Source organism: Canis lupus, chromosome 11 (assembly GCF_003254725.2).
Source record: "Canis lupus dingo isolate Sandy chromosome 11, ASM325472v2, whole genome shotgun sequence".
Lineage (NCBI taxonomy): Eukaryota > Metazoa > Chordata > Mammalia > Carnivora > Canidae > Canis > Canis lupus.
The window spans coordinates 33,162,133-33,189,191 of NC_064253.1; the positions used below are offsets into that span (position 1 = coordinate 33,162,133).

Consider the following 27,059-nt stretch of genomic DNA (forward strand, 5'->3'; position numbering starts at 1 on the left):
AAAGTAAAAAAAAAAAAAAAAAAAAGTGACTTAGGATCAAAGCAAACAGAATGTGGCAGCTTTTATGGAAACTGGTCATTTATTAATAATTTCTCTGGTTACTGCTTGAGAAAGGAATAAATAACCCAGAAGGCTAAAACTGAAAACAACCTTACTCAATTGATTAAAGGGAGACTATGAGTTTAAGAAAAAGGTGTTCAGTGATAGACCCTTTCATAACATCCTCTCCTACCAGCACAAAGCCAGCCTTTAGTTAGGTTTTCTAAAATATAAACACGCTTTTTATTACTTTAAGTTTTAAAGACAACACCTTCTTACACTAAAAGCTGAAATGAATCCTTTAATGTTTTACAGATTTTTTAAAGTCATATTTTGTGACCCCTTTTACATTTAGTTACTCTAAGTACTATAAAATCTGAACACTGAACATCTGTCATTTGAGGTCACAGAGATACATTCTCTCTTTGCCACACTGTACGTGAATCCCATAACACAAGAGGATTCTCACTGGCTTCCAGGAAGTCTAACGTTCAGGGACAAAGTCATGTAAACATTTTGCATACAAATTATTTCAAATAATGTCAATGAATCAGAGAGATAACACTAAAAGTCACTTATACTTTTTATACTACAACTTATTTGGTAAACCAATGATGAGGTAATTTCACACTTTCAAGTAAGTGGTTTAGTCTCCCAAAGCAAATGAAAGGGCTTCCTCATGCTTTACTTTACTTGAATTTTAAGTAAAAGCTCCAAATCAGTATGGCTTTATTATATCTTTAATATTGATAAAGAAGTCTGAAAAATCATCTGGCATCTTGTTTCTATAGCTGGATGACTGAGATCTCATTCATCAGCCTGCTGAACTGTTCCTTTTTCAGAAACATAGATACCACCCCAAATTTTCTGATATCCTTGCCTTTAACTGTTGTACCTTGCTGAATCATAGTAGCTGAGATTGATTCAAGTTCACTATCTTTTCCTTCAAGAATTAACTCGTGTTTCTGGGCTTGAGATACTGAACGAGCAATAAATGGCCTCATTTGAACCCTGCAGATGTATTTTTCAACCAAGACACTTTGGATTTCGACAAGAAAACCATTCTCCTGGATACTAACGCTGATGGGGAAATAAGCATACACAGACCTCATCTTGCAATAGAAGCCCAATATAACACCCTTGGTCATGTTCTGTACAGGACAACAGACAGTACGGACAGTAGCCACTTCTTTGTTAGCTCCCCACCATTTGCCAACTCAGAGCCTCTTCTTTTGCTTTCCAAGCAAAGACAGCTCTATATTGATGGACTTATGTCCTTCGCAGGGCTCCTCAGGGGTCCTTCACAATAACAGTGTGTCCCTTCCCTACTGAGAAGTGACATTTTCTGAAATGTAGACAGTCCAAGTCCTGAAAATGGTCTTCATCCTCACAATAGATGTGGCAAGGAGCTCTTATGCTTTAACTTTAAAATCAGGGGTGTCTGGATGGCTTAGTTGTTTAAGTGTCCGACTCTTGATTTCAGTTCAGTCTGTGATCTCAGGGACGTGAGACCAAGCCCCGTGCTGGGCTCCATGCTGCCTGTGGAACCTGCTTAAGATTCTCTTCCCCTCTTCCTCTGCCCCTCCCCCCACTCATGTTCTCTCTAAATAAATAAATTTTTAAAATAAAATAAAATAACATTGAGGTTTAAATGAATTTCCTGAAATCAAGAAAGTAAAGACACTTCACCTTTCACTGACTTTTTTTCCCAAGAGCTTAATTATCTTAGTATATTTTTTATATCAAAACTTAAAAGTTGGGGGGAGGAGCAAGATGGCGGAAGAGTAGGGTCCCCAAATCACCTGTCTCCACCAAATTACCTAGAAAACCTTCCAATCATCCTGAAAATCTATGAATTCGGCCTGAGAATTAAAGAGAGAACAGCTGGAATGCTACAGTGAGAAGAGTTCACGCTTCTATCAAGGTAGGAGGACGGGGAAAAAGAAATAAAGAAACAAAAGGCCTCCAAGGGGGAGGGGCCCCGCGAGGAGCCGGGCTGAGGCCGGGGCGAGGGTCCCCAGGACAGGAGAGCCCCGTCCCGCAGACACAGGAGCTGCACCGACCTTCCCGGGGGAAAGGGGCTCGCGGGGAGTTGGAGCAGGACCCAGGAGGGCGGGGATGCCCTCGGGCTCCCGGGGACAGTAACAGCAACTGCGCGCCCAGGAGAGTGCGCCGAGCTCCCTAAGGGCTGCAGCGCGCACGGCGGGACCCGGAGCAGCTCGGGGGGCTCGGGGGCGGCTCCGCGGAGGGGGCTGCGCGGCCCCGGGAGCAGCTCGGAGGGGCTCGGGCAGAGGAAGAGGCTCCGTGCGGAGGGGGCTGCGCGGTTCCAGGAGCAGCTCGGGGGGCTCCGGCGGCAGCTCCGCGGAGGGGGCTGCGGGGCGGGAGCGCGAATCCACCAGCGCAGGCTCCGGAGCACAGGGCGCCGGGACACAGCCCAGGATCCCGCCTCCCCCCGGGACAGGCAGAGGCCGGGAGGGCCCAGGACAGCAAGGACGCTCCTGCCCCAGCTGAGCAGATCAGCGGCCCCGCCCCGGAGCCTCCAGGCCCTGCAGACGGAGAGCTCAGGAGTTCCTGCAGGGGCTGAATCCAGGTTTCCAGAGCTGGCCCCGCCACTGGGGCTGTTCCTCCTGCGGCCTCACGGGGTAAACAACCCCCACTGAGCCCTGCACCAGGCAGGGGCACAGCAGCTCCCCCAAGTGCTAACACCTGAAAATCAGCACAGCAGGCCCCTCCCCCAGAACACCAGCTAGACGGACAAGTTCCAGGAGAAGCCAAGGGACTTAAAGTACACAGAATCAGAAGATACTCCCCGGTGGTTCTTCTTCTTTTTTTTTTTTTTTTTTTTGTTGTTGTTGTTGTTGTTTGGTTTTGTTTTGTTTTGTTTTGCTTTTTGATTTGTTTCCTTCCCCCACCCCCTTTTTTTTCTCCTTTCTTTTTCTTTCTTTTTCTTCTCTTTTTTTCTTTTCATTTTTTTTTTCTTCCCTTTTTTTTCCTCTTTCTCTTTTCTTTCCTTCTTTCTCTCCTCTCTTTTTCTCTTTTTCCCAATACAACTTGCTTTTGGCCACTCTGCACTGAGCAAAATGACTAGAAGGAAAACCTCACCTCAAAAGAAAGAATCAGAAACAGTCCTCTCTCCCACAGAGTTACAAAATCTGGATTACAATTCAATGTCAGAAAGCCAATTCAGAAGCACTATTATACAGCTACTGGTGGCTCTAGAAAAAAGTATAAAGGACTCAAGAGACTTCATGACTGCAGAATTTAGAGCTAATCAGGCAGAAATTAAAAATCAATTGAATGAGATGCAATCCAAACTAGAAGTCCTAACGACGAGGGTTAACGAGGTGGAAGAACGAGTGAGTGACATAGAAGACAAGTTGATAGCAAAGAGGGAAACTGAGGAAAAAAGAGACAAACAATTAAAAGACCATGAGGATAGATTAAGGGAAATAAACGACAGCCTGAGAAAGAAAAACCTACATTTAATTGGGGTTCCCGAGGGCGCCGAAAGGGACAGAGGGCCAGAATATGTATTTGAACAAATTCTAGCTGAAAACTTTCCTAATCTGGGAAGGGAAACAGGCATTCAGATCCAGGAAATAGAGAGATCCCCCCCTAAAATCAATAAAAACCGTTCAACACCTCGACATTTAATAGTGAAGCTTGCAAATTCCAAAGATAAAGAGATGATCCTTAAAGCAGCAAGAGACAAGAAATCCCTGACTTTTATGGGGAGGAGTATTAGGGTAACAGCAGACCTCTCCACAGAGACCTGGCAGGCCAGAAAGGGCTGGCAGGATATATTCAGGGTCCTAAATGAAAAGAACATGCAACCAAGAATACTTTATCCAGCAAGGCTCTCATTCAAAATGGAAGGAGAGATAAAGAGCTTCCAAGACAGGCAGCAACTAAAAGAATATGTGACCTCCAAACCAGCTCTGCAAGAAATTTTAAGGGGGACTCTTAAAATTCCCCTTTAAGAAGAAGTTCAGTGGAACAGTCCACAAAAACAAGGACTGAATAGATAACATGATGACACTAAACTCATATCTCTCAATAGTAACTCTGAATGTGAACGGGCTTAATGACCCCATCAAAAGGCGCAGGGTTTCAGACTGGATAAAAAAGCAGGACCCATCTCTTTGCTGTCTACAAGAGACTCATTTTAGACAGAAGGACACCTACAGCCTGAAAATAAAAGGTTGGAGAACCATTTACCATTCGAATGGTCCTCAAAAGAAAGCAGGGGTAGCCATCCTTATATCAGATAAACTAAAATTTACCCCAAAGACTGTAGTGAGAGATGAAGAGGGACACTATATCATACTTAAAGGATCTATTCAACAAGAGGACTTAACAATCCTCAATATATATGCCCCGAATGTGGGAGCTGCCAAATATATAAATCAATTATTAACCAAAGTGAAGACATACTTAGATAATAATACACTTATACTTGGTGACTTCAATCTAGCTCTTTCTATACTCGATAGGTCTTCTAAGCACAACATCTCCAAAGAAACGAGAGCTTTAAATGATACACTGGACCAGATGGATTTCACAGATATCTACAGAACTTTACATCCAAAGTCAACTGAATACACATTCTTCTCAAGCGCACATGGAACTTTCTCCAGAATAGACCACAATTGGGTCACAAATTGGGTCTGAACCAATACCAAAAGATTGGGATTGTCCCCTGCATATTCTCAGACCATAATGCCTTGAAATTAGAACTAAATCACAACAAGAAGTTTGGAAGGACCTCAAACACGTGGAGGTTAAGGACCATCCCGCTAAAAGATAAAAGGGTCAACCAGGAAATTAAGGAAGAATTAAAAAGATTCATGGAAACTAATGAGAATGAAGATACAACCGTTCAAAATCTTTGGGATGCAGCAAAAGCAGTCCTAAGGGGGAAATACATCGCAATACAAGCATCCATTCAAAAACTGGAAAGAACTCAAATACAAAAGCTAACCTTACACATAAAGGAGCTAGAGAAAAAACAGCAAATAGATCCTACACCCAAGAGAAGGGAGTTAATAAAGATTCGAGCAGAACTCAACGAAATCGAGACCAGAAGAACTGTGGAACAGATCAACAAAACCAGGAGTTGGTTCTTTGAAAGAATTAACAAGATAGATAAACCATTAGCCAACCTTATTAAAAAGAAGAGAGAGAAGACTCAAATTAATAAAATCATGAATGAGAAAGGAGAGATCACTACCAACACCAAGGAAATACAAACAATTTTAAAAACATATTATGAACAGCTATACGCCAATAAATTAGGCAATCTAGAAGAAATGGACGCATTCCTGGAAAGCCACAAACTACCAAAACTGGAACAGGAAGAAATAGAAAACCTGAACAGGCCAATAACCAGGGAGGAAATTGAAGCAGTCATCAAAAACCTCCCAAGACACAAGAGTCCAGGGCCAGATGGCTTCCCAGGAGAATTTTATCAAACGTTTAAAGAAGAAATCATACCTATTCTCCTAAAGCTGTTTGGAAAGATAGAAAGAGATGGAGTACTTCCAAATTCGTTCTATGAGGCCAGCATCACCTTAATTCCAAAACCAGACAAAGACCCCACCAAAAAGGAGAATTACAGACCAATATCCCTGATGAACATGGATGCAAAAATTCTCAACAAGATACTGGCCAATAGGATCCAACAGTACATTAAAAAAATTATTCACCATGACCAAGTAGGATTTATCCCTGGGACACAAGGCTGGTTCAACACCCGTAAAACAATCAATGTGATTCATCATATCAGCAAGAGAAAAACCAAGAACCATATGATCCTCTCATTAGATGCAGAGAAAGCATTTGACAAAATACAGCATCCATTCCTGATCAAAACTCTTCAGAGTGTAGGGATAGAGGGAACATTCCTCGACATCTTAAAAGCCATCTATGAAAAGCCCACAGCAAATATCATTCTCAATGGGGAAGCACTGGGAGCCTTTCCCCTAAGATCAGGAACAAGACAGGGATGTCCACTCTCACCACTGCTGTTCAACATAGTACTGGAAGTCCTAGCCTCAGCAATCAGACAACAAAAAGACATTAAAGGCATTCAAATTGGCAAAGAAGAAGTCAAACTCTCCCTCTTCGCCGATGACATGATACTCTACATAGAAAACCCAAAAGTCTCCACCCCAAGATTGCTAGAACTCATACAGCAATTCGGTAGCGTGGCAGGATACAAAATCAATGCCCAGAAGTCAGTGGCATTTCTATACACTAACAATGAGACTGAAGAAAGAGAAATTAAGGAGTCAATCCCATTTACAATTGCACCCAAAAGCATAAGATACCTAGGAATAAACCTAACCAAGGAGGTAAAGGATCTATACCCTCAAAACTATAGAACACTTCTGAAAGAAATTGAGGAAGACACAAAGAGATGGAAAAATATTCCATGCTCATGGATTGGCAGAATTAATATTGTGAAAATGTCAATGTTACCCAGGGCAATATACACGTTTAATGCAATCCCTATCAAAATACCATGGACTTTCTTCAGAGAGTTAGAACAAATTATTTTAAGATTTGTGTGGAATCAGAAAAGACCCCGAATAGCCAGGGGAATTTTAAAAAAGAAAACCATATCTGGGGGCATCACAATGCCAGATTTCAGGTTGTACTACAAAGCTGTGGTCATCAAGACAGTGTGGTACTGGCACAAAAACAGACACATAGATCAGTGGAACAGAATAGAGAATCCAGAAGTGGACCCTGAACTTTATGGGCAACTAATATTCGATAAAGGAGGAAAGACTATCCATTGGAAGAAAGACAGTCTCTTCAATAAATGGTGCTGGGAAAATTGGACATCCACATGCAGAAGAATGAAACTAGACCACTCTCTTGCACCATACACAAAGATCAACTCAAAATGGATGAAAGATCTAAATGTGAGACAAGATTCCATCAAAATCCTAGAGAAGAACACAGGCAACACCCTTTTTGAACTCGGCCATAGTAACTTCTTGCAAGATACATCCACGAAGGCAAAAGAAACAAAAGCAAAAATGAACTATTGGGACTTCATCAAGATAAGAAGCTTTTGCACAGCAAAGGATACAGTCAACAAAACTCAAAGACAACCTACAGAATGGGAGAGGATATTTGCAAATGACCTATCAGATAAAGGGCTAGTTTCCAAGATCTATAAAGAACTTCTTAAACTCAACACCAAAGAAACAAACAATCCAATCATGAAATGGGCAAAAGACATGAACAGAAATCTCACAGAGGAAGACATAGACATGGCCAACATGCACATGAGAAAATGCTCTGCATCACTTGCCATCAGGGAAATACAAATCAAAACCACAATGAGATACCACCTCACACCAGTGAGAATGGGGAAAATTAACAAGGCAGGAAACAACAAATGTTGGAGAGGATGCAGAGAAAAGGGAACCTTCATACACTGTTGGTGGGAATGTGAACTGGTGCAGCCACTCTGGAAAACTGTGTGGAGGTTCCTCAAACAGTTAAAAATATACCTGCCCTACGACCCAGCAATTGCACTGCTGGGGATTTACCCCAAAGATACAGATGCAGTGAAACGCCGGGACACCTGCACCCCGATGTTTCTAGCAGCAATGGCCACGATAGCCAAACTGTGGAAGGAGCCTCGGTGTCCAACGAAAGATGAATGGATAAAGAAGATGTGGTTTATGTATACAATGGAATATTACTCAGCTATTAGAAATGACAAATACCCACCATTTGCTTCAACGTGGATGGAACTGGAGGGTATTATGCTGAGTGAAGTAAGCCAGTCGGAGAAGGACAAACATTATATGTTCTCATTCATTTGGGGAATATAAATAATAGTGAAAGGGAATATAAGGGAAGGGGGAAGAAATGTGTGGGAAATATCAGAAAGGGAGACAGAACGTAAAGACTGCTAACTCTGGGAAACGAACTAGGGGTGTTGGAAGGGGAGGAGGGCGGGGGGTGGGAGTGAATGGGTGACGGGCACTGGGGGTTATTCTGTATGTTAGTAAATTGAACACCAATAAAAAAATAAAAAAAAAATAAAAAAAAAAACAAAAAAAAAACTTAAAAGTTAAGGTAGAAGGAACGCAAGTGTCCAACAATAAACAAAAAGAATGTTCAGCCTTAAGGAAGGAAATTTTTTTTTTTAAATAGAAAAAGGAAGGAAATCTTGACATATGCTATGAGTGAATGAGCTGAGCCTTGAAAGCATTATGTTAAGTGAATAAAACAGTCACAAAGGGACAAATTCTGTATTAGTTCACTTACCTGAGGTACTTAGAATAGTCAAGGTTTAGAGAGAGAGAGAGGGAGTAGAATGGTACCTCAAACCATGACTCTCACATGGGTCTCCCAACTGCTTCCAAAATAATTTACCAGCCTATGCCAGAATGATCTTTAAGTCCAATCTGATCCTGCCCCTCTTTGGCCCTTAGCAACAACTGCTGATAGTAACCTATGGCAGGAGGGCGTTAAGACAGAAGTCCTGTGTCCTACACACAAACTTCTCCAGCAACTGTATCCCACCTACCATTCCTTTAGCATCAGTTCTCGCTTTGCCCACTGTCACATCTCACTTCATCCATACCACACAAATACCAGTAATTTGTTTCACATTTCTCTGCCTCAGCTCTAGCAGCTTCCGTTTTTTCCCAATTATGTGATTTAAAAAATCTCCTTCTTGAAATCTTTCTAAACTCCACACTCAAGGTAGGGATCAGCTATTCCCTCCTTTATGCCTTCAATGTTCTTTCTATGAATGTCTAGCATAGCACCTACAATATTTTAAGGTATTTAGAATATGATATGTCAATTTGCTTACTCTCTTAAAGTCATGTTCCTTGAGGAAAGTGATTATATTGTGGTGTCTTCAGGGTGACTAGAATATAGAAAACAATAAATGTTTGATAGTTGAAAAAATAAATACACTAGAATAGGGATTTTCATATGTGCTTTGCAAAATCTCTGCCTTATAACAGGTCAAAAAAATGGGTTCCATACCCAATTAAATGTAAGAAATGCTGCATTCAATAACTTCTTAGAAATCTAAAATGCACATCTGAATACCCAAGATAGGGACACCTGGATGCCTCAGAGACTGAGCCTCTGCCTTTGGCTCAGGTCGTGATCCCAGGGTCCTGGGATCAAGTCCCACATCGAGCTCCCCGCAGGGAGCCTGCTTCTCCCTCTGCATGTGTCTCTGCCTTTCTCTGTGTGTCTCTCATGAATAAATAAAAATATTTTTTAAAAAGTTATTTAAAAATAAATAAAAATGAATACCCAAGATACTTAGAAGTAATGCAACCAAAAACCTGTCCCCTTAAGTGTATCACATTCCCAACTTCTAAACTTGTAGCCCATTTATAACTCCTATTAACATCCAGTAGAACTAGAATTCAAAGTAGCATGCTTTCAGAATCACTGCATTAACAGATCAAATATTTCTAACATGTTTAGATATCTAAAATATCTGTCTCATAATCAACAAATTATAGAAAATTTTACAGCTTAAGTTCTATATTGCTCTATTAAATGTAACATGTTAAGAAATATTAAAGCTAAGTAAAAATTCTCTGCTATAATTCTCCACTTAGCTGCTGTTGGTAGTACCCAGTTGCCACCAAATGGCACAACATTTAGAAGGAGACAGAGACTAGAATTCTACTCACCAAGTAAGTACTGTTAGACTACACTGCCAAGTCTCAAATTTAACAAGGAAACAAGACTCTGCCATAAGATATCAATGCAAAGGGCACTGCTTGGTTACATGATAGAAGGAACAGGATCTCTGATATAGAACTAAACAGTGTCTTGGGCTGCAACTGGGCATCCAGAGGAACTAATTTATGATCCTATTTATCAGTACAAGCACTAGGGACAGAGCAGAGTCATTAAAGTGAAAGAATAAATGTGCTCTGCCTCCATCTAGTTTTAGCTATTGTAATTAGGATTTTGTTTCTACAGGACATCTTCTTTGCCCAAGTCAGTAGGTTTTGTGATTATTAACCAGCCTCAACCCTTTATGGGTAAAAGAAGAAAAAAAAATCCTGCCACCTGGGAAGAAATACTGAATAACTGCATTTATAGTCTGGTGGTGGCACACCTGGCTGTCTTTTTAGTCTTTATTTCAGTGAATGAGAGAAATTAAATACAAACTGACTTACACACAACTGGTAACATTCAAAAAAAACTAATAATTTACTTTTTCAAAGAATTTGAAATTCCAAATTGCTGACTTTTCATTTTCTACGAATTCCTTTTCTGATTTGCTGTTTCATATACAAACAATTCATATATCTTTTACTTGAATGTGAATGAGGCTCATGAATACTTTTAAATAATTAAGAGAGTGAGGATTTAAGCTAGTCTGAAGTCAACAAACCTGTTAACCATTTCAGGAAAAATAAAGAATACATAAAAAGAGAAACCAGAAAAACTACAGGAACACTTACAACATCTATTTTATTGCCTACAGTCAACAATGCTGCAACCACGGTCAGTATTTCATCTCTGGCAAGGGAATTGAGAGGGAGGATATATATGGAAAGGAAGAACTTACCTAGGCTAGAATTGCCTTTTGCTATAGTAATAGTCCTCTCAAACATTTCTTTGGATAGGTTTTGAAGCATGACACACTCACCAGTTGAGGTCAGAGAGCTCTGTTGAATTAAGAACTCGGAGCCCTGACAGAAAAATAAATAAATAAGTCACATGGAAAAGAAAACAAGACTTTGGAGTATGATTTCAACATCACCCATATTCTCTAACTGGTTGTGCCTTCTTCGGCAGGAAACTATAACCAAAGTAAGTTCATAGGTTGGGTTCTGAAAATCTCAGCGTCAAGAGAGTACTTGCTCCAAATGCAGGGGTCAGCCAGAGTACTCCAAGGTGCCACTGATTCCAATCTCATCACAGTACACAATACATATCTTTACAATATTACCTTTCCAGTTGAATCAGGCAGCACAGGAGAAGTAAGTTCTGCACTCGATATAATTTCATTTGGTAGATGAGATTCAGCCCATGTTCTTGTGTTTTCACATTTGTATTGCTGTTCAATAGCATTTGCAGGTGTATAATCATTTACGGTAAAGCCAGAGGCAGGAGCCATGCTCAAGTCTACTGAAGACGGACTCTCATCCTGTCTTTGTAGGAGATTCTGGGTGTACAGTTCCTCCAAGGACATGTGCAGATCAAGTACTGGATCTGAAGAATTTTCAGTGACATCCTGATGATTAAGGAACAAAAATATTTTATTTTATTTTTTAAGATTTTATCTATTTATTCATGAGAGACACAGAGAGAGACAGAGAGAGAGGCAGAGACACAGGCAGAGGGAGAAGCAGGCTCCAAGCAGGGAGCCTGACGCGGGACTCGATCTTGGGTCTCCAGGATCAGGCCCTGGGCTGAAGGTGGCGCTAAACCACTGAGCCACCCAGGCTGCCCTGGAACAAAAATATTTTAAATCACGGCCAGAGTTACATCAATGTATTTTGTAAGACCATTTCTTAATAACTAGTGAAAAACAAAACACAATATAATCATTCATTACTCAAGAAGCATTAGCAAACGTACAAATTCTTCTCTTAGATGACATTCCGTGTATCTTTATTTTTATAAATGCTTTTGAATACATTTCTTGCAGACCACGTAGGTCATGCTCAATAAGTTATGTTGTACTATATACTGCACATGAGCTTATTTATATAAAATATTCTATTCGCAAATAAAATTATAGTTTAATCCACATAGGAAAGTAACTTGTGTTTTCAAATCTTATTTAAGCGGTAGTTCATTTTTAGTCAATATAAAGTTTCTATAGAAGTTCAAGAGCAAAAGGAGAATATTGATTCTGATTTACAAGAATCTCCAAGGAAAAAATATTTTGATAGGCATTTATAGGTATTTATGGAGAAGAACAGAAAGCTATGTCATTCAAATTATTATAGGAAAAATTTTCATAAATATTCTACATGATATACAAAGGGAGTACTAAGAAGATGTGTAACAAGGTGTAGGCTCTAACCTAGGCTCTCTTATTGACAATCTACACATCACAACAGAACCTCTGTTGACCTTATATTTATTTTCTAAAATTCATGAAACTAGGGGATCCCTGGGTGGCTTAGAGGTTTAGTGCCTGCCTTCAGTCCAGGGCCTGATCCTGGAGTCCTGGGATCAAGTCCCGCATCAGGCTCCCTGAATGGAGCCTGCTTATCCAACTCTGCCTGTGTCTCTGCCTCTCTCTTTCTCTCTCTCTCTGTGTCTCTCATGAATAAATAAATAAATCTTTAAAAAGATATTCATGAAACTCTAAAATTCTATAGTTCAACACATATGTATGCATCTATTTGCAACAGATATATTGCATCACTTATGTGCTTTGAGCAAGCAGTTGCCCCATGCAGTGCTATTGAATAAACATATCAATTTTCCCTACAATTCTCTTATTAATATTTTAAAGTATAAAAGTAGTATATGAATATATTATCATTAGAAAAGACTCAAGCCATGTAGATATATATGCGTGTGCATACAGAGCACAGTATGAAAGCCCTCTCTTATGGCTCCTACTTTCATTATTTCCCTGGTAGGAATAGCTGGAATCAGCTAAATGTCTGTCAGAATTGTTTACTCATTTGCGTAATCAATGTGTACAAGTACACAAGCGCACTCACATATACAGGCATTACACATTTTTACAACTAACCCAAACCATTAATTAAGTAGAATGTTTTTACTTTCTTCGTTGAAGTATCTCTATCTCTGGACACAAGAGATTTCTATGCTAGTAAATAAATACCAGCTTCTATCTTCTTATAACCACAAAACTATTCCTAAGTATGAAAGGCACTAGAGTGCAGGTTCAAAGGTGCTCACCCCACCACTAGTTATACTGTGTCTTAGTCCCCTCATCTATTAATTGGGGAACACAAAAGGACCCATCTAGTTCAGGACTATTGGGAGGACAGAGAGAGTTAATACCACACTAATAACATGTCTGACTTAATAGAAAATGCCCAACAGTTAACCATTACTGTTATTTTTATTACATATCTTCGTGCATGTGAGAAAATTTATTTAGTATAAACTAGAACTGTGGGCCAAGTGATATGCACATTTAAAATGTTGGTACATACTGCCACATAGTCTTCCAATATTCTCTCACAAAGATATGAGACTACCTATAAACTCATCTTGCCAACCCTAAAATTAGTTTGGTAATTTGAGCTGAAAGAAACAGATTCTAAATAAATATAAAATTTAGTATTTACCATGCATGTCTCTGACGATTAATGAGAACATCCTATTTGTATATTTCCTGTCAACATTCCCTTTATATATTTTATTCTATCCAACTCCTCATCAGGAGGTTCCCACTTGTTTCTATCATTGAAATACTCTGTGGATAAAGTCTGTGACACATACCACAAGTATTTCTCCAGCCTGTTACCTCTCTCTTCAGTTTATAAATGTTATATAGATATTTATGAGAACGTAAATTCTTTATGTAATTCTTTATTAAATTATTTGTGTAATCAAACTTGTCAAAATTTTTTGTGCTACTTTCAAAAGTAGTTTTCCCCCTGTAAGATGTTCGAAAATAACTCTGTAATTTTCCAGTGCCACTTGGTACCTAAACTGAAGTCCTGTAAAAATCCACATTAATATGTGCCTCTACTTGATATATTCTTGTTCTCAGGAACAAAAACATACAGAGGAAACTAGGGAATCCCTGGGTGGCTCTCAAAGTGAGAGATGAGTTTTTTTGTTTTTTTGGTTTTTTTGCTTAAGAAATCCTTTCACACAAAGTAAGTGAAATGCTTTCTAGTATTTATTTTGTTTTATAAATGCCTTCTTTTTAGATTCATTTCTAACTTCTAGAACTGATTTCACGATGTGGTGTGAGATATGAATCTTATTCTATTTTTTCTAAAACACTAATCAATTTTTCCAACACAGTTAATTACATTCCTTTTATTAGCATACATGGATTCTTTCTGGAATCATCAAATATTCCTGGTAGAAAGAACTGAGGCAAGTGAGAATACTGTACAATCAAGTAACATCTTTAGCCTCTTCAGGAACAATGACAGGAAACCATCACCTCCTCATTGCTGGAACCTAAACAATAACCTGTTGGCCCATTCACCCAACTTTGATGATTTTGTTATAATGAAAAATAATAATGTACTTACTACAGAATTAGCTTCTGTATTACTAAATTAATTATAATATTTAGCAGGGTATCATCTTCCCCAGGCCTCAAATAAAGATAACAATTAAAACTGCTTTTCATCACAAAAAGAGGTCAAGTTGCCCTTGTTAGCTAGGGTTTACTATAAACCGTGTGACAGAAATTTCCATGCATTATTCATAAAGGAGTTAACACAGACACATAGAAAAGAAAGAGCTAATCAACACAGCAGACAACAGACGCCTACTTCAGAAACGTTTCTGGTTGCTGAACAACCAACGGAGTTTTATTTTTAAAAGTCTTATGGATCTAAAAGAAAAGCAGTTCTTCCCCTGTAAGATATTCGAAAATAACTCCATAATTTTCCAGTGCAACTTGGTACCTAAACTGAAGTCCTGTAAAAATCCACATTAATATGTGCCTCTACTTGATATATTCTTGTTCTCAGGAACAAAATGAGAGACAGGTTAAATAAAAATGTCAAATACACTTGAAAAGAGCTGTTTAAGGGTGATGAATAAGTTACGGTCATACCTGGGCACACTATTTACTCAGATAATTAATTTATATAGACTAGCTAAGTTCTGAAACATTCACTGGACACAACCTGATTTTCCTCAATTAGCAGTCTACCACAGAAATCCTTCTGTACTGTGGGAAAATATACCAAAAGCATAGCCACTCAAATTACCATCATTCTCTCACTTTAAGAAAAGGTATGGTGCTTCCTTTATTGTTTGTACACTGACACTACTGAGCAAGAAAGTGACTTCTTTTAAATACTTTGAGAGCTTGCAGTGTTGTCACTAAGACTTTCACAATCACTCTCATCATCTTGACTAGAGTGATTTAATTAGCTTTTGATATTACTCCTTCTCCAAAGAAAGAAAGACAGGAAAAACAAACACTTTAAGCATGGGTGTGAAGACAGCAATACTGATGCTATAAAATGACACTATGTGGTGATCTACAGGAATAGGTAGAATTTTTTTTTTAAGATTTTATTTATTTATTCATGAGAGACACATAGAGAGAGGCAGAGACACAGGCAGAGGGAGAAGCCGGCTCCATGCAGGGAGCCCGACATGGGACTTGATCCAAGGACCCCAGGATCACGCCCTGAGCCAAAGGCAGACACTCAACCACGGAGCCACAGAGGCATCCCTTTTTTAAAAAATCATGGGATCCATTAGCTGTGTTTTGTCTGCAAGGTGCAAAGAGGGGCTTCTAATTTGACCAACACCAAATTCAACCTGTACTGGAATCAATAACATTTCCTAGTGGGACCAATATGAGGAATAAAGGACATGAATCAAACGTATCATTTCATTCCTAGAGCAAGAATAAGTGTGCATGTACAGTGGAGGGTGGGGCATGGGAGTGTGGATAAGGAACAGAAGGGGAGATGCATACATAATTATTTAATCTTTACTGGGTATATTTGAAAATCCAAAACAGGAAAAAATTAGTGAAAGCATCTTTCTCCCCAAAACCATAGTGAGCTTCTAAACGAAAGTCTACAAGCATTTAAGTTTAGAAAACAATTTTTTCTGCATTTTGTTCTGTCCTTAAAGATGACACAGAAAAGGGGATAAAAAGAAGAAAATTTAAACCTCTTACAATGGGAAAACCCACTGGGTTTTTGTCTTTAAAATTCACACCTTAAGGGCTTGTCTCTATTAGTTCAAATGCCATAGAAGTAGCTCTACAGTATTTTTCAGATTCTTGAGTAAGAGTTATTTCCCATAAATGATGATTAATCAAATTAAGTGAACACTACTCCTTTAAAAAATCAGAATAGGCTCCAAGACAGGAGAATTTTGGACAAAGGAGTTCCAACCTATGCCTATGAACCTTTGGTATCTCAGCTGCTGTCAGGCCTCCCTCCTATGATGAGTCCCTACTCTGAGTGATCAGTTCTCACAACTTCTAGTAGCATACCTGACCAAGGTCAAAGACTTCTTGTCAGGGTAAGAAGAAAGGTAAAATTATTTGTGCATTTTTAGCCACCAAGATTTACATATCTAGCAAAGTCATAAGCCTGAGGAATCACTGGAATCTCCACACTCTATTTTACACTTCTTTCAAATCAGTACAGAGCCTTCTCTGTCTTAAATATCATACACTCTAAGATTTTATGATACCTATTAAAGGGTTCTAAAGTGAGCTCATCTTAAGAAAAAATGGCCAGAAAAAAAGAACAGAAAAATGGCCAGTTCTAAATTCCATAGCAAATTGCCATTCTGACTTTTTAAAATAAACTTAGTGCAAAGAAACAGGAAGATGAATACATCATCTAATTTACTTACATACAATTTTCTAGTAAATATCTTGATACTATTTAGAGGCCACAAAATGAAAACAAAAATAAAAAACAGTGTTGCAGAGATTTACCACGATGCAGGAACAGTCCTACTTTCTAAGAAAACTGAAAGCACACAGGAGTTTCACAATGTGTTTTAAAACATCCTCATTAATGTCTTCTTTGTTGTTTTGTAGTTTAAATATTTCAGTTGATAGGCCAGCTTGCCAAAATCTGCTCCAACAAAAGAGTAAACTGCTTACGGAAAAAAAAAAAAAAAAAAAAAAAAGGAGGCAAATAGACTTCAGTAAGCCAATATGCTGTGCTACATACAGCCAGCATTTGCCCTGTAAAATATATGCTTCTCAGTATGCAGATTGTGTAATCCCTTTAAGTAACAATTACTAAGTTAAACAATGCAATCTGTCCCACTGGCAAGAAGTGTGCTATGCTATGGATTAGGAGAGTCCATTAGGAGATGAACTCAGCTTCCAGCCCTGAGGCCAGTAAAGACTGAACACATTCCAGATAGGATGCAGGCACACAGACAGTCTCAGGTGTGGTGAGAGAGAAGCAGCTGCTCCATTCAAGATTATACCTTGCAAACCAATTCAAGGAGATTTCCCAAAATCATTTGCAAGGATAACAGGTGCACCTTGAACATAAAAGAAAATGCTTTGAAAATGTTCTGACCGAAAAATCACTTGTTAATCAGGAAAGAAGGAAAACTGTGCTAGACCTGTAAAAATTCTATTTTCCATCTTATTAAAGATACAAATATACCTCCCACTGAATTTAATTTATATGGAAAATATGTATTTCATATATTTAAGAAAGCTACTGTCCAATCTTTTTATCTTGATTTTTAATGTTCATTTATGGTATGTTTCCAACATGGAAGAATAAGGAAATTATATTCATACAGGAACACTTTGCCCAAGTATAATAGATATTAACATTTCGCCATATTTTCTTCAATCCCTTTTTCCTCTGAAGAGGGCACAATGTATTACACATACAACTGAATTCCTACACTTCCTTCTTTCACAAAGAATACCTTCTTTCCTAAAGTTGAAAAATGTCATTCCTACATATCTTTAGTTTTTTTAATACACATACACACATACTCATAAAATACACTGAACTGTTTTGTGCATTTGTATTTTCATTTCTAGAAAACATAAAAACTCCAACAAATCAATAGGAAGATGGACAACACAATATAAAAATTGTCAAAAGATATGAAGAGGCCATTGACACAAGTGAAAACCAAAGGACTGGTATGTGAAACCGTGTCCAACCCCACTAAAAAGCAGAACTCCAAATGCATTAGTAAGATACCATTTCACGCCCAAAAGATTGGATAGGCTTTAAAATATTACTTATTAAACATTATAAAGTACATCACCAAAAAAATGAAGAAAGTTGGGGCATTTGTGCCAATAACGTATTTCAAAAGTATACATGGCACAGATATGTCAAATAATAACTAAACTCTTCATTCATAACCAGTGACTTAACCATACTTTGCCATTCACTCTGATTTCTATGTATTTTTGGCATCATTTTATATAAAAACATATGGCAGTATTAAATTTAACTTTCTAGTAAATATTAAATTAATGCAAGAAATATTTTACTATCCAACTGCATGAAAATCAATTTTAAAACCATTAAGAAAATAAAGTTCTTGTGATTTCTCTAAAGTAGACACAGCTAAAAACACAATTTGAGAAAAACATTTCATCAAAATTTTTCTATTTTGTAAATCTTACTCAAAGCTTTGAACTTTTTTATCATTCTGTACAAGAGAACCTAGATTTAAATATTACCTACCAGTCTAAAAGATGCTCAATCGACACTACCTAAATGAAATTACACTTTGATCTGATAATGAATCCGTAACTGGAAAAACATAATGCCTTTACCATGCTACTCCCACCATTCCCCATAAACAATGACCTCTAGAAAAATCAAACACAAGGCTTTCCCATAAATCAAATGGCAATTCCTTTGTACCTTGGGAGGAGAAGATGGAAGGGAGGGACCATAGTTCAGGCCATCGCTACAAGCACTGCCGTGAAGAGATAAAATAGATGCTTGAGTGGAGTAGATACTGTCATTATCAGGAGAGTACTGAGACTCAAATGTAGATTCATCTGCTAAGTCAGCCTCATTTGTGTCCACCTAGGAATAAAAACAATATCAGTCGGAAATTCTGGTTACATACATGACAAGTCTCCACTTGAGACTATAAAGCATCCTATTTCTTATAGACATCAGAGATTGACTAAGGCAACAGAATGAGGGCAAACTGGTGCCCACATAGTTATTTATTCTATCAATAAATGGACTAAGGTAACAATTAACAAAGGGCCTGGATTGGTTCTAAGTTTAAGTGGATTATGAATTAAGGAAAATATTTCCTTTTCCCAGTTCACAGTGTTTTTTAATATCACTTGCCCAACTCCTAGAATTTTATAATAAAATGGATGAGGTCAACACTTCTCCTATTCAACTAAAATAAACTATCATTCAACAAGGCTGTTATTTTTTTTTTAATTTTTTTTTTTAAGTAGGCTCCACACCTGCACGGAGCCCAGTGTGGGACTTGACTCATGACCCTGAGATCAAGACGTGAGCTAAGATCAAGAGTCACACTTAATGATTGAGCCAAACAGGCACCCTTATTTTAAGTTATTTTTAACTAGATTTTAAAACCATTCAAGGTACAGATTCTGAACTTGTTGGTGATCTTGAGAAACCAAAAAGATTATCTGTGATTTCATATTGAAATAAAAGCCCTAGTTCTGGTTATGGGGAAGCTATAAAGTTGTAAACTTCTATTGTTGGAAAACTCATTCATACAAAGTAGGAAATCTCACTATATATTATCTAAAACTCCTATTTCTATCTTCTGTGGCAGAACCAAGTGAAAGAATCAACTCATGATCAGCTTAAAGTTCTATTTACAATTCACTCACAGTTATGCCCCAGAATAGATAGAACATTAATACTACCCTTCTCTGCTATTATCAGCATTTTCTATCTTGATGGCAAAATCCCATGTGTTTTTCTTTTTTTGTGGTTTCAACTAACATGTTTTGCCAGGAGAAGAATTATGACCTTATACCAGGTCATATTCTTATATAAACATGGTAAGAATACAGGTATGCCACTTTCAAGTGACTTTCTTTCTCTGATAACATATGTTAATTTTGTGTTCAAATTTACTAGTGAACTACTTTGTAGAGGTTTACCCTTCGCAAATGTTCATCATGTACAACAATCGAGATAGTAAATATTTCACATCACTATCAAGATAGATGGCATTAACTAAGCCATTGTGGATTGTTGATTATATTGTAATGTGATATTACTGTATTTATTATAACATACACCAAAACTTTCTAAAAGGCAATTTCAAGAGCTGGTTAACTGAAAAATAGTAACAAGAACTGTCTCCCAAAAATAAGGATTATCAAAATCAAAAAATAATTCATACTCTGTTCTAAAGCAAAATGTACACAGCTGGTTATAAATATATAATGGAGAATGCCATGGGTTTTAAACCACATTCTATTCTGATACACTGAAACAAATACTTAAAAAGCAGGGCATATTCCTTAAACTGGGCAACATTTGCCCAAAAGGGAAATTAGGTCAGGAACCTGGCTTTAATAGGAGTAATGGAATAGGATGTACAATTTGTTATATTTATGGTGTATAAATGCCACATGTTTATTCCTATCTGGTGTTTAGCTTTATATCTCAATTATTGCTACAGTATTGTCTCCTCTCCCAGACAGGTTCTTAGAAACAAGTTTCACAGAATTATTCATCAAAGTGGCCTCCAGTGGTCCATGAATATATTAATTCCAACAAATGGTTTCATATAGGTCAAGTAAAAATAAAAGTTTAATTTAAAATTTTGTAGTAAATCAGTGATGTTTATTACATTTTGTAATTACAGAAAACATGGGTTTTGACTACTTTGGAGGATTCTGTGTTCTTAATAACTGAATCAATTTATGTGATTTTCAGATTATTTATATCAAATGGAAAAAATATACTTTTTACCTCATTCAAAGGTAGCCAAAACGACCAATTAACTGTAAGAAGTTAAATAATGACTAGAAATGGCCCAAGTATGAAATGAGAGCAAACAAGTGCTTTAACAACTTTTGGTATAATGTAAAGATTAATTCTACTAGTTGGCAGAATGCATTGCTAACTGACTTTCTTCCCTAAATCCAACAAATAGTTTTCACATATGTTGTTTTTCTTCCTATTTTGAACTATGAGAACCATTAGAGTTGAAATGAAAATGTTTGGTTTCCCAAAACAGAATAAGCAAAGAGTACATAGTAAGATTGTAGAGTACTTTGAAAGGCAAAAAAAAAAAAAAAAAAAAAAAAAGACACATAAGATTTCTGAAAGAAGACCTGATACACTGAGGCCACTAACCAGAGCCAAGTCAGCCCTGAAGAGGGCTCTGTCAGCCGGCCCTTCCTCCTCGCAAGAGTGTCGTGGGTGGAGAAAGGAATCCTCCTTAGCAGAAACATACCCTTCTTCTGGTGACAGCTGCAGGGAGAAGGAGGCTCAGTGTTTGAGGATGAGGATGAGAGAGAACAGCAAAAAGGGAAGGAAGGAAAGGTGGGGGGGGGGGGCGGGGGGAGGATGGAAGAGGACAGGGAAGGAGAGGAGACGGAAGAAATGAGAAAGTTTTCAAATGACAACCTGTGACTTAGAATGATGTACATGAAATTTGATAAATATTAATATTTAATGTTTTTATTTAAGATATAACAAGGACATTCTTCTAATACCAATACATCATCTGTTAGATGAGAGCCCCTTCTATTTTTTCATTCTTCTTATAGAATATCATCAAAATCGATAATTTTTTATGTTATTATAATTTTCTGGTCAGTTTTATCTGCCAAATATTCTGGCTAAACAATGACTTCTTAATATAAAAACTAGTAAGGTGCCTTTTAGGTGTTAAGATATAAAAGAAGTTGCAGGAAAAAAATATTAAAAAGGAAGGATCAATTTCTGTCATCCCTTACTAGAATATTATTTTAAAGAATGTGATTTACTTGACAAGGAATGTCAGAGAACCCAACAGTGAAGTCTCTCAATAAAGCATAGCTTAAAAAACATAAAGAAAAAAATAAAAACCCTCTATATGTACAGAATCTAAATTACAGTCCTAATCTATTATATTGCAACCTTGATCGCACTGACAGAAAACCTAACATATTTATTCCAATTTCAAATTAAATCGCCTAAAATAGATTGTCTTCCCTACATCACCCTGTATTAGCAACACATGTAAAAGTTCTCTCCTTTCCTGTTTTCATAAATATATTTTCATAGGTTTCCAAAGATCTTTGTGGAATAGAAGGGCATGAAAAATTTAATTAACATTGCAAATATATTAACAAAGCTTACTATTTGAACAAATTCTTTCATAAAGTCAACAAATTGTTATTGGATGTTTATGCAAATGTACCGATGTGTCTGTGTTTTCTTAAAAAAAGGTGTATTTGCCCTTCAACTTAAAAATATATTTATACCTTGAAAAAGTCCCACAAACATTGAGAATGCCCCTAATATTTACCTGCAATTCAGTGCTATGCTGTAATCAATATACCTAAGAAACAAACTGACATTATGTAGCATGAACTGATTGTTTTAACTACTACACTAGTCAATGACAGGAAGGCTATTCTCTCCCAGGAGAAGAGCCACAAGCTGATGAACCCACTGCAAAAGGTTTATAATTTCTTGCTCTGCAGTCATTAGACAAGAAATGTGTTGAAATCAATAGAATGCAGGATCTTACACCACATTGACAGAGATTCTACTTTATTTTACTCTATTTGAAGATTCTACTGTTAGCTGTTAATGCTATTAATTTCTCTAATACCCCACTATATTTGGTATAGTAAGGCATATTTCCTTCAAAATATTCGATTCAATACTCATCATGATTTTATTATCCAATAAAAAAGATCAAAAGTGTACTACAAATCCATAATATAAAGTTAAATATTTATTTCTGAATTTTGTGTTTTCTCTCCTTTATTCTTTTAAAAAATATTACTCAAAATTACATCTTTACCCACATACAGTCAACAACCATATTGCTGAAAACTGAAGTCATGATTCACTCGTGAAAACCACTTCTGAAACTAAAAGTCAGCCTAAAAGCCTTTTTTTTTTTACAAATTTAAGATCGATAAGATCAGAATTCTTACAGGTAAAGGTTTAGCAACTCCAATTCTCACAGTTCCCGATGGCGCACCCTTCAGTGCCTGCACAGCTTCTTCGAGACTGCTGTTCTCCAGGTTAACATCATTGACAAACATCAGTCTGTCTCCAGGAAGAAGCCTACCGTCCTTTTCAGCAATGCCACCAGGCACCAAAGAACGAATTACAATCACAGTGCTTGTTGGATCAATAGGATCCTGACAGAATGAGAAAGGGGGAAAAAAAAAAAGAAGCTAGCTCCTTTTTATTGAAAATATGTTTTTATAGATTGCCACTGAATTATAATGGATGTGTTAACTGTTTCTAAGGCCTGAAAAAAGAATTTTCATGCAACACTTCTAACGAATTACCTAGATAAAGGCTGTTTCCATTTTGACGAGTTTTGGGAGAGTTTCCCTAAAGGATGGTATCCTAAAGTATGAAGTTGTTTCTGAGAAGACCACTTCAACTGTACAGATCACTATAAAATTATAATTTTAAATTGTCCAATCTTCTGTTTTCTGAGGCTAGACATCAGATACAGGAATTATTAACAGTGTTTGTTAAATAGGATGTTACCGTTGTGGAACATCAGTAGATGTGAGTGTACTAAAGGTCAGGCCTATTTTTTTTGAAATGAAAAGATATAGAAAGAGTCCATACAGCATGCGACGATGCAGTGTTTTCAGATGCACAGCAACCTTAATATTAGAACAGGGGCTCCACAATCAAGCCCTACAAAGAATACAACTCCCGGGAGTCATTGGAGATGGCTCTCTGGTTCAGTATTAATTAATGAGGAGCAACAGCTGGGCTCTTTCACAGAAGCATAAGCATTTCCTCCGTTACTCAGCATAGAACACAATGCAGGGTAAGGATGCCACACTTGACCACTTTAAGCTTCTTCATAAATTTAGTCATTTAGTCAAATGACAAGAATCCATATTCAATTAGAACTCTCATTCACTACAGACAAAAGAAATAAGTATTTGATACTTTAGTCTTACCACTGAAATATGAACTATCAATTATGAGCATGGAAATACAAATAATGTAGACATAGTACCCCCAAAAAATGTGACATACTCCCCCCAAAAAACTGTATTTCTATGATATTCCTACATGTATTTTGTATGTTCTTCAAATTTTCAAGAGCTGAAATCTAGAAGAGCTCTATGAATTCAGTGTTAAAAGAAACCTTTCATGATAAATGAATCATATAAATTATTATTTTAGAAGATTCGCTAGGAACAAGGAAATGTCTTTGATAACTCTAAAATATTAACTGCTTTTTCTCTTATCTACAATATACCTTGAGTATACATTATCTTTTTTAAAAAAAAATTGTTAAAAATAAGATATATTTACCTGGTAATCTAAAATGCTAAAACCAAGTCCTTTGTTCCCTTTCTCCAACTCGATGTGTTGAACATCAACCTCCCACATGGCCAAAGGTCCTTGAACCTCCTCCGCATTCTGACTCACATCAGTCATCGCCAGCACAGGATCCTCAGTCTCTGAGGACCCAATGAACTCGCCTAGATCTACATGAGGCTGAGGAACAGACCAGACAGCTCTTATTTCAGAGGCACTAGATTAGCAGACATATACCAACACCACAAGAAAAAGGGAGAGTCCCAGCATCTGTCCAAACAAGCCACTCACAAATAAGAATAGCAACAGCTTACCATGAAACTTTTACAAATTAAGGTAGTAATTACTGAAGGTTGTTAAAGAGACAGAAATACCTAACATGGAACAGACATTAAAAATGTATGGTTCAAAGATCTATAAAAATACACAATGGTTACATCTCAGCAGCATGACTCTGGGTAGTTTTGATGGTGTCTGAATCACCTCTGTAGTGAGAAAAAAAAATGTAAACCTACTTTGATATTAAAGAAAAAATTCTTATAAATAACAATTCAAGAGGAAATGGCTATCTGTAAAAGTTTGTACTCTCTGCAAACAAAGGTTCTAAAATGTTGTAACCCATGCACATGATTATTTCATTAATAAATTAGCATGCACATTAGCAAGATAAGATTTGAAGTCAGATTGGTCTGGGCTTAAAGACTGTGTCTGTGATTTCTTACCTGTGTTGCCTTGAAAATGGGAGGCCTGGATGTCACAGAATATTATCTGACATGCAGTATAATGAGCTCAAATTTCTCATATTTAAAAAGTATAAAAATATTCAAATAAGACCTAAAGTCACAGTAAGGATGTATGCATATATTATATTATGTTCTTCTTTAAAGAACAGAACAATCTTCTGAAGACAGGCACTGTGATGCAGATTTTACAAAGAAGAAAGTGTGATTCAGAAAGATGAAATGACTTGCCCAAGGTCACAGAACTAGTGTCAAGTCTGATTCAAACGCATGTTTGTCTGATACCAAGGTCTTTCCTACAAGCCACTAATTTTGAGGAAATCGAATGCCAAATCAAAGAAAAAAAAGCTTAGAAATTTTAGATGCCATTTAGACTTTCCATTATTTATTCTGACTATTCTCAATCTGATACCTTTTCTGTCAGTTCAATATCACATAAGTCCAGACTATCCAATCCTGACTGGCTGGTGGGTGGCACAGTTCGTCGACAGCACACCATTGTCACTTCTATTGGCAGTTCTTTTAAAATATTCACCACATCTTGATGATTTTCCCCAAGCAAAGTTATGCCATTCACCTGTGCGAAAAGATAAGTTGCCCAAGGGAGAACATTTCATAACATGAGTACTCTTCTGAAACCAATATTTGATTAAATAAATATGAATTTTACTGTGGTGATTACCATAGTTCTGCTGTGCTCAGAACTAGTTACTTACAGTCGTATCATCTAAAACAACTTCAGAATTGTGTTGGAAATGCGCCTTCTAAGGGCCCACAGAAAAATCACTATCTTTCACCCCTGTTTCAAGTGCCAGCGTAATAGTTTGGAAAGGGAGAAGTAATAAAAAAAAGTACCCAGGGATGAAAGGAAAAGGAACAGAGTATTTTACAAATTGACATTTTATATCATTAAGTAAAAAAAAAATCAAAATGGAAAATGGCACATATTATAAGCCAGTATACTTTTAAAAGTGGGAGGAAACAATGTATCCAAATTTTCTTAGTTCTTCATTAAACATATCTGGAAAACTGCACTGTACCAAATATAATAGTAGTTACCTAATGAAGGGTGATAAGAACTGGCTGGATTAGCACAAGTAAGAGATTGTTCACAGTCTCTCTCTACGTTCTCTGTGATTCTAAAACATGTGAAAGTATTACCTGGTCTAAAAATTTAGTGTTTTAAATTGTTTAAAAGAAAGTTAGTACAGCTTTCTGGACTAAAACAAACAAACAAACAAAACACCCATCATGGAATTAGGTCTGAAGAATCAATCTACAGACAGTTATGAAATTTCTACTTTAGGTAGATTTTTACTTGCATATTTCTCTCAAGTACCCTTTGGAGGGGAAATTTAAAATAAGAACTTACTTATTATGCATATTATTATTACACATTAAGCCTCCTGCAGCCTTTTCAGAATTTTATTTAAGGGTATGGAAGAATGGCATAGCTCCTTACTTCCAACAGTTCATCTCCACTGAAAAGCTTCCCACTGTGTCCAACAGGACCTTCTGGTAGAACAGATCGGATAAAATGATGTCCCACTGTTGCTTCCAGACTTATCCCCAACCCGCTGTTCTCACTGAACTTGCTCACATGGGCAACCTGAAAGGAAAAAAATCATCATGAATCTAGGATTTTTTTCATTTTTTTTCTCATGTGTATATTTTATGTTCACTCTCCAAAAAGTCAACTTTCTCAAAAAAGCTTCAAAAACCTTTTCTGATAGAGCTGCAAAGCTCTGGAGCTTTGCCTCTGAAAAAAAGACTGATGTTCTATCAGTTTCATTAACCAACACAAATCCAGAGGAAGGAGCCAGGTGCCAGCACCCCAGATACCATGCAGTGCCTATAGATGTTAATAACAAATGGAGGGTAATCTAAACTACCACAGATGAAATCAAATGCCTGAGCTTGAACAACAGTATAGAAAAGACACATACTTAGCTCCTAACTTATGCGCTAAAACTTCATTACATAGATTATCGTGTGCTTCTCATAAACAACTCCAATGTCTATCCCTTTTTCCCAAATTAGGAAAATGAAATTTAAAGAGGGTTTCTTACCCAGGGTCACAGAGCTATAAAACAACTTTGACATTAGGAATGTCTGAGCCGAGGGC

At 37.2% G+C, this 27,059-nt stretch overlaps 1 protein-coding gene across 15 annotated transcripts in view; it reads right to left on the minus strand.

The window, feature by feature from the left end:
• MPDZ (multiple PDZ domain crumbs cell polarity complex component) overlaps window positions 1-27,059 on the minus strand; it is a 167,332-nt gene that overhangs the window by 63,713 nt on the left and 76,560 nt on the right. For 14 of the 15 annotated variants that reach the window (XM_025433145.3, XM_025433141.3, XM_025433140.3 and 11 more), the window contains 8 exons: window positions 26,397-26,543; window positions 25,347-25,511; window positions 24,189-24,374; window positions 22,829-23,038; window positions 21,030-21,146; window positions 18,582-18,749; window positions 11,006-11,290; window positions 10,622-10,745 (listed from right to left, as the gene is read on the minus strand). In XM_025433145.3, the coding sequence (XP_025288930.1) occupies window positions 10,622-10,745; window positions 11,006-11,290; window positions 18,582-18,749; window positions 21,030-21,146; window positions 22,829-23,038; window positions 24,189-24,374; window positions 25,347-25,511; window positions 26,397-26,543 (1,402 nt within the window). The remainder of the gene's footprint in view (window positions 1-10,621; window positions 10,746-11,005; window positions 11,291-18,581; window positions 18,750-21,029; window positions 21,147-22,828; window positions 23,039-24,188; window positions 24,375-25,346; window positions 25,512-26,396; window positions 26,544-27,059) is intronic. The other variant, XM_025433147.3, reaches the window with a different exon arrangement.